This window comes from Rhodamnia argentea, chromosome 5, assembly GCF_020921035.1.
Source record: "Rhodamnia argentea isolate NSW1041297 chromosome 5, ASM2092103v1, whole genome shotgun sequence".
Classification (NCBI taxonomy): Eukaryota; Viridiplantae; Streptophyta; class Magnoliopsida; order Myrtales; family Myrtaceae; genus Rhodamnia; species Rhodamnia argentea.
Genome location: NC_063154.1, coordinates 25,495,452 through 25,506,215, shown reverse-complemented (window position 1 = coordinate 25,506,215; position 10,764 = coordinate 25,495,452). Strand labels below are relative to the sequence as shown.

The following is a 10,764-nucleotide window of genomic DNA, read 5'->3' as shown; positions in this document are numbered from 1 at the left end:
ATGTATTCTCCATCCATTTAAAAAAAAAAGGAAAGGAATTTGCTTGAGGAGTAACTGCTTGATAGGTTTTCCTATTTATATCGTCAATCAACTGTGACACCTGGTCAATGTAAATTAGCTCGGAAGTCTATAACCTGACGAACTCCAAACATGTGATTGTGCATTTGACAAAGAAAGAGGACAATTTCATTCTAATGTTATCGCTTGTTGGTGCTTACTGGATAGGCTTGGCACCGTAAACTCCATTGTTGTCTCCTGGAATCATTGAAGATGTACGGTAGCACAGAATGGTTCTCTGACATGTCGCTTTTCTCTCGGTGCTTCAGGAATCTGCACCGATGTTCAGGGGAACTATAGCTCTGTCTTTATCATCCGCATTTAAATATCTTTGGATTTGCTAGAGCGGGAGGGGCGAGCTAGCACTTGAAAGTCGATCTATTATTCTTGAGCCAATGCAATTGCTGGGGAGTCGTGGGTCCGGTGAACCCAACTGTTAGCGTGCCTGCTTACGCTCACGGTGCTTGGTTGGTCATCGTTTGGAGACCCAAGCAGTCGGTTTTTCAAACTTGTTTGCAGGAAGAACTCTGTTGATTCTGTTTTGCCTCCTCTCTGTACATTGATGGTAAAGTTTTGTAAGGTTTGACCCTGGAGGGGCATTCCTGTGATCCTCACTCGTACAAATCAGGCTTGTTTGTTCAGCAAGATGTGCCGATAGATTCGATTGAGAGATGAAGGGTTCAATTGCTCATGCTAAGAATTTGCATAGTGAGCGGATAGGCCCCTGGATTGGGGTCCCGGAGAAAAGGCACGATTCGAGAAGTTTTTCGTGATTACTACATGTTTGAAGAACTGGATACGATTTAGTTGTAAAGGTGTGAAATGCTGTCTAGATCGTAGTAGCACACTTAAAATGTGTACTTTCGTGAGACAATCAAAAACTAAAATGGACCGGACACATGAAGCCAAGATTAAATAGTGAAATTAAATTGCAATGAACACAAACATCTTTTTTTTTTTTTTTTTTTTGAGGAAAATGGATAATTTGAAAAATTTTCTTAAAAATAATTGCTTATATCTATTATAAAAGTAGAAAAATTTTTTTGTCGTCTATGAAAGTGTTTAAATATAAGTTTTTGTCAATGTGAATATTTTTGATTGGTTAATAATGTCAAGCGACATAAGAAATCATCATATTTTTTTCAAAAATTTTTTCAATTCATTTTTGGGATCATGACGTAAATGGCACCTAAAGTTTGCCCAAATCTGCAATGTGATCCATGCACTTTTAATTTGACTAATATGGTCTCTGAACTTTAACTCAATGCGTAATATATTTAATTAGTACCTAAAGTTTGCTCTAACGTGCAATGTGATCCATTCACTTTTAATTTGATCAATATGGTCTCCGAACTTTAACTCAATATGTAATGTGATTCTTGAATATTTAGTTTGATAAATATGATCTTTAAACTTTTTGAGCATGTTCGACACATCAATCTGCGTTGCCCTGCTATGAATTGCCATTGTTAGTAGAAGTGGATGGATTGGGATTTCACGGTAATGAAACTGACTTAGAAGCTGCATTTGGTGTTTTGGTCAGTTTGAATGCGCATATGTCTGTTGGCCAATGCTTTTATTGTGATGCCGCTGATTTTGACCTGAATAATTTGGTGTCTTGAATTCTCTATGGTGATTCTATTATGGAGAATTTTTGTTCACAAAACCACTGTGTCGTCTATTCATTTGCCATTGGTTTTACTTGTCATGTATTGATGTCCATTGACGTGTGCGTGTTCTCAGTGAACGCAAATATATGTTTAATCTGAGTATGTTTGATGCGAATATGTGAGTTCTGATAGTGCAAGTACATGTAAAAAATGGTTGAAGAATGATGGGTGAGTTGAACAATATTGAGAAAGAGAACAAAGCAGATTGTTTTAGGTCAGGAGAAATATGCATACATGTATGCTGGCATGTGAATTGTGAGGTTGTGATAGAATTGCAGTCCTCTGAATTGCCGTTTTCAGCAACCCAAGGGCCTGAGTCCCTATTTCAATAAATAAATAACAAGAAATAAAAATTAAAACATTTCCAAACAAAAAAAAAATTTAAAAATTGTTAGAAAATAGAGATAGATATCTAAGATATAATCAAAGAGATCAAGAAGAGTGTAAGAATTGGTTAGAGGAAAGCACACCAAGTAGCTCAAAAAAATTGCACCTTGTTCCACAGTTGGATATTGGGAGAGTAAGCACTTCCTTTTCTGAGCTTAGAAATGCGAACGCTAGGTACAATAATAGACATGATTCAACCATAGAGAGAGTGATGGAAGCTCTAATATTACATAGATATTTGTAGCGAGATCTCTCGGGAAAAATCAAAAGCAAGTAAAGAGAGTGCATGCACTAGGAGGATAGATTTTTTATGTCGCGAGCTCTATCCTTTGGATGCACGCACTCTCTAAAGATGCTTTTGATTTATTCCCAATAGAACTTCCGACTAATGTGTTTGTAGAGCCTTTGAGCTTCAATCACTCTCTCTTTGGGCGAATCGTGTCAGTAATTGCGAGCACATTTCTGAGCTTAGAAAATGAAATATTTACTCTCCCAATATCTGATGGTGGAACAACGTGCAAACTTTTCGAGCTATCTAATATGCTTTCCTCTAACTAGTTCATGATGTTAGACTTTCTCTTACAACATTTGTCCTTCAAAATCAGGGATGCACCAGAGGACATTGAACACTCTTTTTGGTCTCTTTGATTATATCGGGAGAAGGACACCAGACGTGCTAAAAGCTATGTACGACACTTGCATTAGTGTCAAAAGTTATTTTTGATCACTTACGTAGCAAATTTTTTTAAAAACAATCTTTTCATTGCTAACTTTGATCTGTTTGGCTAGAAATCTACCTTGGCCCCCTTTTCTTTTTATTAACATCTTAAGCCGACGTGGCTCACCGGAGGGTGCAATAAGCATTTAAAGCATAAACGATATCGTTGAGTGCCTTCCCCAAATAAGAACTCTAAAACACACAATTGGAAGAGAAAGCCCAAACTTGCAAATGGAGGGTACGAGTTTCAGCAGCGACTCATATTTGTTTCAACAGAGTAGAGAAGGTGAGTGTTACAATTATTGTGGGTTATCGAGTTCAAGAAGAATATCTTGGACTTGATTGAATCCCGAGAGAAGATTCCATGGATGTATTAGGTATAGAGAAGGCTCGAAGTACAAATATTTCAAATGGGTCAATGTGAAATTCACTAGTCGAGCGACGAAGGTGATATTGGTGTCTTGAATTCTCTATGGTGATTCCTTATGGAGAGTTTTCGTTCACAAAACCACCGCCTCGTCTATTCATTTGGATCGGTCTTACTTGTCATGTATTGATGTCCACTGCGTATGCGTGTTCTCAGTGAAAGCAAAAATATATGCTCTCTGAGGATGTTTGATGCGGATATGTGAATTCTGATAGTGCAAATACGTGTAAAGTGGTTGAAGAATGATGGGTGAGCTGAACAATATCGGGAAATTGTTGTAGGTCAGGAGAAATGTGCATGTGCATGCTCTACAGGGAAACTATAAATGTCGAGTTGCGCATGTTCACTGTAAGAATCTTGCGTGCTTTTTGCATAAATGTATGCTGTCATGTGAATTTTGAGGTCGTGCTAGAATTGTAGTCCTCTGAATTGTAGTTGCGTATATTCACTATAACAATCTTGGTGTTGATTTACTTTCTTTATTGATCAAAATGATCGGGTATTAGCATGGTTATATGATATCATCTGATTTGTCAGTCATTAGACACATATTATGGGGACACTTGAAGAGTGCTCCATTGCCAACAAAGAATTTATTCCCCCAAGCAGCCAAAAGTAAATGTCAGCCTAGGAAGAGAGCCAGAAATCTAGTTAGCTTGTAAACGAGCAACTCAACCATGGAGAAAAGGTGGGAACTTTTTGGTCGATCTTCTTGTTCTTTTTTTTTTTAGTCCCTGTCTCCTCCGTTGTGTTCCAGTTCTCTTTTGGAGATTTTTTTGTCAATCCTTCGAGGTTTATTTGTTCATGAAAGAATCAATTGCATTTTCGCGTCAATAATTTTTTTAAAAGTTGTCTAAAGCTAAATATTTTTGGCATTCATTAAAGAGAATGTATATCATCAGAAAAAATCGTATCATTCGTGAATATACTTTACTCTTAGTGGGACATATATTGTTAACTGAAATATTTCAGATTACTTGTTTCATTCACGGTTGCATAGTTTTAGTAGCATCAAATAAAATATATCACTTAAGTTGCTTTCTTTTTATCCTTGTACTTTAAACTTAATGAGAGATGCAAGCTTGGGCCACGAAGTAAAACTTTGCCATTTGTATTGCCACATGGCAATCACAGAGATAATTGAAATTGTATATTGCGAGAACATAAGCGAGCATTCCCTTGACTCTATTTTTAACTATATATTTATCGTATGGCTAGCGCTTTGCACGAACATATATCCGTAAACATATCTTGACGTATGTAAATTACACAAATCCAACTCCAGATCAGAGCATGTACATAAATTGTATTAATTTCAATGTATTTCAATTTATGATTACAACATCGAAAGTAATTATGCAAAATGCGATTATTCTTTCTCCTCTCAAGCACAATTCGGGGGCATTGATGGTCTAATTTCAAGTCCAACATCACGAGCTTGGAATCCGGAAGAACTTTGCAGAATTACTTTCGATATATCCCCTCCTCTCAAAATAAATGGAGGAGCCCCTAATTTATAGTGAGAAAGAGATCCTTGTGCTCGACCCTAACTTTTAAAAATCGTTCACTTGAGTGCTACGTCGGAGAAAAATCGTTCACTTGAGTGCTACAAGAACTTTTCCGGCGTACCACGTTAGCTTTCCGGCGTGCCACGCCAGTTTTCCGGAGTGTACAGTAACTTTTCCGGTGTCTACAGTAACTTTTCCGGCTGCCATATCAGCTTTTCCAACTGTCACGTCAACATGACACTTAAGTGAACGATTTTTAAAAGTTATGGCACTTAAGTGAACGTTTTGAAAGTTATGGCACTCAAGTGAACGCAGTACAAAAGTTATGGCACTTCTAATGTACTTTTCCCAAAAATAAGTAAACCCAAGCCAAGACACACGGAATGAGATCAGGTGGACGTGGACCTGAAAAATTTTCTGTGATCGGCTCAAACATCCTTTCTACCCTTCTAACAGGACTCTCCCAGGGACATATTTTGTTCTTGATCCGGATGCAATTTCTACATTACGAAAGGTTCGATTTTGACCATTGGTTTACCGTGCTAATACTTAATTTAATTTAGGTCGGATTTGGTCAACGAGCTCAAACTGGAGAGATAATTTCAACATGATAGTTGCAAAAGTAGAAAATAAAATTTAATGAAATGTAATATGTTATTTCAATAAGTTGTAATTATATTTTCTTATTTTTTTTTTCGGAATTAAATAAGCAGTATCCTTCATTCCTTCTTAGTAAAATATATCTTAAATTGCTAAACATATTGAATTGATACTGATTCAATCTTAAATTTTTTAATTGGGCAAATTCAGTCTTAAACATTTTTGCATTGACATCAATTGAGTCTATCTAACTTATTTTTACCGAAAATCACTGACTGGACACCAGACATCACATGTGGCATGACCGGTGCTGACGTAGTACGCATTTCTTTTTTTTCTCAGAACCACTAAAAACTTGGCACGTTTATAGAAGAGTGGCACAGCAGCAAACTGACGTGGAATAAAAATTACAAAGCCTTCCATTTCTTTCCTACTCCTCCTTCCACAGCCAGGCGACCACTGCTTCCCTCGCCGTCGCCACCAGCAGTCTCCTGCGTTGGTTCAGGCTGTGTCCCATCGCCACCTCCTCTGTCGTCATTGGGACCCAGCCACGAGCAACTCAACCATGGAGAAAAGGAGGAAACTTTTTGGTCGGTCTTCATGTTCTTTTTTAGTCGCTGTCTCCTCCGTTGTGTTCCAGTTCTCTTTTGGAGCTTTTTTGTCAATCCTTTGATGTTTCTTTGTTTCTGAAGAATCAATTGCATTTTCGCGACAATAATTTTTTTAAAAGTTATCTAAAGCTAAATATTTTTGGTATTCATTAAAGGGGATGTATATCATTGAAAGAAATCATATCATTCATGAATATACTTTACTCTTAGTAGGACATATTGTTAACTTAAACATATATCCGTAAACATATCTTTACATATCTGTAAATTACACAAATCCAACTCTAGGTCAGAGCATGTACATAAATTGTATTAATTTCAATGTATTTCAATTTATGATTACAATACCGAAAGTAATTATGCAAAATGCGATTATTCTTTCTCCTCTCAAGCACAATTCGAGGGCATTGATGGTCTAATTTCAAGTCCAACATCACGAGCTTGGAATCCGGAAGCACTTTGCAGAATTACTTTCGATATATCCCCTCCTCTCAAAATAAATGGAGGAGCCCCTAATTTATAGCGAGAAAGAGATCCTTGTGCTCGACCCTATTTGGCCAATTCAAGATTTTCCATTCATAATTCTCATTAAACAAATGTCCAAATCCATCTCAAATTAAGTGGATTTTGGACAAGATAATTTTGACATTTAGTTTCTGCTAAACAACAAGCGCTTACTTATGATTCGGACGTCTCAAAGGGATTGTTAGGGCTTGGACGAGCCTTTACCACTTTATTTGAGGATGCAGAGAAATTAAAAGGCTGCCGATGAGAGCTGCTTTGAAATTGACTAGCCGGGATTGAAACTAAGATGAAAGCCTGTCTGATATCCTCGCTTCTTTTTGAATGACTAAAGAAAATAAACGCCCCGCCCAAGATGAAAGAACGTAGGGGCCAATTCTTGGTTGGAGTTGGTTTAATGGAGCAAAGAGTGCCGCCACAGAGTTTTGCTCCACACGATTGAAGCCATATTAGAAATTAGTGATCTCAAAATAAGAAAATAAGTAAAACTAAATGAAATGTGAACATGCATGTTACTAATAAGCTGCAACTTTCCTTCTTCGATTTTCATATTCAATAATTAACACCTTTATTCACATACTAAACTGATGTTAATTGATTGAATGGTTAAGTGTCACCTAGCGATCGAGCACGAGAACGAATATTCTCTCGACTTCAGCTTCAACAGTACATAATAGCTTAGAAGCCTATACACCAAGGTCAGATTTTGTCATAAGGATATTGATAATGTTTCTAATTAGCACAAAGAAGATAGCAAGAGCGTTCTATATCCTCAAGAAGTTATTCAAGAAATTCTCTTATTAATTCAAATTAAAAACACTAAGGCACTCCTCAAATTAAGAACATCTGCTTGTAGAGATGTAGACCTGTCCAAAGATATTCAGGACAAGAACTAGATTCTTATTCACAGACCATTTTATGCTTTTTCCTTGTCGACAACATAAAAGACCCACCCACTCGATTGCGGATCCGCAAATGCAGGTTCCGAAGACACAGCTGGTTGTTGCGATTCTAAACAAGACACCGACTTTCGGGCTTGCGAAAAAGAACTAAAACTAAACAGTCAAAACAATTCAGCAGCTTGAATTTAAACCCAACAAAAGACGTGCTCAACCCATGGAAGAAACACTAGTGAGTGATTGTCTGATCATTGAACTCAGCAACAATCATGGCAGTTTCCTCACAGTGCCAAGAACTTTCACTTCAGCCTCCAGGCCAAACTCATCACCAGCTAAGTATTCCTGAACGGTAGTCAGCGGCAAGAAGGAGGGCATACCCCACTTTTTATTTGGACCACTGAACCAATATAAACCTGCAAAAAGAAGAATTAGCTGTATCAATCTTAAACTCGGCAATAATGGTGGCAAATCAAATATACCAGCTTATACTTAGTATATGGGGTGACTATGCCACAGCGAGAAAGAAAGATCATAACCATAACATGTTTCGTTATAATCGACATTCCAGCTATCTTTGCATTCCATTTCAACATAATTGAGCTTAGCTAAAGATTTTGCACTGGCCATCCATTTTAGATCCACAGTTACCTCCTGTCATCTGATGCGTCTTGCCAGCTCTCCCTTTTAACCGAATGGTATAAGTGGCTTTGACTTTCTGATCACCTGAATCTACTAAACAAAGAAATACGGAAATGTTTTTGTAAATGTTATGCTGGTCACCCCTTGGACAGAGTTTTAACCTCCTGAACACACGAGATAGTGATAGAAAAATCAGAACAAAGGAATATGCAAAGAAAAAAAAAAGAGCTACGGGTAATATAAAAGCTACCAGTTGTGATTCCCTGCAGTGAAAACGTCAGAGTAGCGATCATTCCCCAAAGTAGAGAAGTTTGATATCTTCCATTTGTGACTAACAGGCTGCGGACACGCTTCTAGTGACAAGCATTCACCCAGACCTAAGCTTTTGACAACAAAAACCTCCACTCCGAACACACAAGTGTCATCAACAAGGTAGCCGTTTGATGGATTGATGAAAGTTTTGAGCGGCATAAATCTTGGAATACCCCATTTGGGCTTCATTGCATGAAACCTCCTGTTTTTCCCTGCAACATATAAAGCGAGAGTTCTCCAAGCCACCAAAGGTGTAAATCAATTTTCCTTTATAAATTTATGGGAACAAACGTACCTTCTCTTAACAAGTATTCATCGCGAATTTGATCGAACACAAAGAACCTAACAGTTGCATTTATCTCCCCGCCAACTTTCAGAGGATTGGCCTCAGAAACAGTCAGATACAGGGACACGTGATCTTCTCCCTCGTTACTCTTGTCTCCATTAGGATAGATAATCAATCTCCTACAGAATGACAAAACATCAGATTGAAGAAACATATACACATGAGGAGTTTCCGTTGTTAGCTGAATAACAACAGGTTTGCCCATTAAAAGACATTCAATTTTGAGACCCTTGAGCAAACTCTCTATCCTCAACGAACACGATTGGAGCCTTTGTTTCTTTCAATGAAGGACCGCATCACTACGCATAGCAAGCAATTGGGTAGTTACCAATAATCGCATGAAACAACCCCCATTAACCACATCTTTACTTGGAAACTCAGATACACTAGATTCATCTGAGCCTCCTAAAATGTCGATTCAATCAGAAAGAACAAGACAACCTAAAAGGCACCGTCAAGCCTTTCTTATAACAATGTATGTACCATGATCTTCACTGTCAATTTAAAGAAACAATAGAACCTAGAACAGAGCGAGCATGGAGTAGCACAAAAATTTGTGCTTGCAAAGAGAGATTGTAGATATACCAGGTCTGATCACCAACTTTGAAGTCGTTTGTCTCATACATGGTGATGTCGTTCTCTGATAATAGAGAGAAAGACTCGATCTTGAACACATAATGCGCCGGCGATATATCTCTCGTCGCTGTTGTTATCTCTGCTCAGTTCAAACCCCCCCAAAATCACAAACAGTTGAAACAACAAAAACCCCAGAAAGGGAAAAAGAAACCAACTGAAGAATTATCAATAGACACATCGCATTCTTTTATATTTTTTTTTGGGTGGGAAACTCGAAGAGGGAAACTGTACAGTGTACCATCATCTTCGTCGCCCCCTTCAGCAGCATTCAAATCTGTTGCTTCTCTTTTTCTCTTTGCCATTGTATGGTTCTTCAAGTAGCTACAGTACAGAGGATGCTTGATGGCTCCGATGGCCTTAGGTGGTGTGAAAGGAAACGGAAGGAAAACAGACTTCGTTTGTTTTTCCCCAAGAATTCAGCCGCTTCGGTATGAGGAAATCACGATTGACGAGGCAGAGAGATAGAGAACTGAAACTGGGGTTTGGAAACTTTTTAAGTTAAGAGAGATAATTTGTACTTCTTTTACAGATTTATTGGACAACTTTGCGAAAGTCCAAATTTTGAAGAGGGTTTTGAGCGATTATCCCAAACAAATATTTACCCTGATTCTTTTTGTGTATACAGAATATTCACATAATAATTTCTGCTACGTGAAGTACGATACTATTTCCAAGAAGTAGAATATTTTCATAAAAGAGTCGCGTAGATAGGCATCTCGATATGTGTATACGCCAAAAGAGTTCTTAGATAATTTAAGGCTGCGTGTGGTAACGTTTCTATTCGTGGAGCAACTTTTGGAACAGAAACAAATATTTCTGTTCCCGACAACGATATTTGGATAATTGCATAAAGTTTATGTTCCCCGAACAAAAAAAAATGCGTTTGGTAACTGCAAAAAACTTGTTCCTAATTTTTTTTATTTAATTAAGGGGATTATATATTAAAATTAGGTTGTCTTTATCTTTTTAACTTACTAAATCAAATTAAATCTCATTTGTTCAATCTACTAAATCAAATTAGACCAATATATATATATATATATATATATATATATATATATAAAGTAATTTATGCACGATTTATCAAATTACAATATGGATGAGATCAATTATAAAAAAAAAAAAACTAAAAGAGAAGACGAATTGGAATTGGACAACGAGAACATCAAATATTTTTTTTATAGATGGGAAAAATTACAATTATGAGTCACACGTAAATGTTCCTAAGTAGCTAAAAATATGATTACCTTTAAACGGGGACCTCTAGAAAAATATTAATTGCACTTTGAGCGAAAACGAGGACTAAAATGAAAAATATTTATGCATTTAGGTCCTTTTAGTCCAATTGTGCAATTTTTCCAAACATGAGGATTGAAATCAGATGCAAGGTAACAAAGTCTCATGTCATGACTCTAAAAGTAAAAAATTTTAG

At 37.1% G+C, this 10,764-nt stretch overlaps 1 protein-coding gene across 1 annotated transcript; it reads right to left on the bottom strand.

Annotated features, from left to right (window-relative positions):
* Nucleotides 1-8,283: 8,283 nt before the first annotated feature.
* On the bottom strand, nt 8,284-9,812 carry LOC115727376 (ubiquitin C-terminal hydrolase 12-like). The gene is made up of 4 exons (XM_030657591.2): nt 9,571-9,812; nt 9,282-9,411; nt 8,646-8,815; nt 8,284-8,562 (listed from the first exon to the last, which is right to left on the bottom strand). Exons 1-4 carry the CDS (start codon nt 9,632-9,634, stop codon nt 8,285-8,287), a joined length of 642 nt encoding a protein of 213 aa, XP_030513451.2. The 5' UTR covers nt 9,635-9,812; the 3' UTR covers nt 8,284.
* Nucleotides 9,813-10,764: the final 952 nt, after the last annotated feature.

Bases quoted from the DNA above. Each gene is read 5' to 3' on its own strand.
- LOC115727376 (XM_030657591.2), bottom strand. From the start codon at position 9,634: ATGGCAAAGAGAAAAAGAGAAGCAACAGATTTGAATGCTGCTGAAGGG. The intron at 9,412-9,570 runs GTACACTGTACA...TGAACTGAGCAG, and splicing joins AGGGGGCGACGAAGATGATG to AGATAACAACAGCGACGAGA. The intron at 8,816-9,281 runs GTATATCTACAA...GTCATTCTGTAG, and splicing joins AAAGTTGGTGATCAGACCTG to GAGATTGATTATCTATCCTA.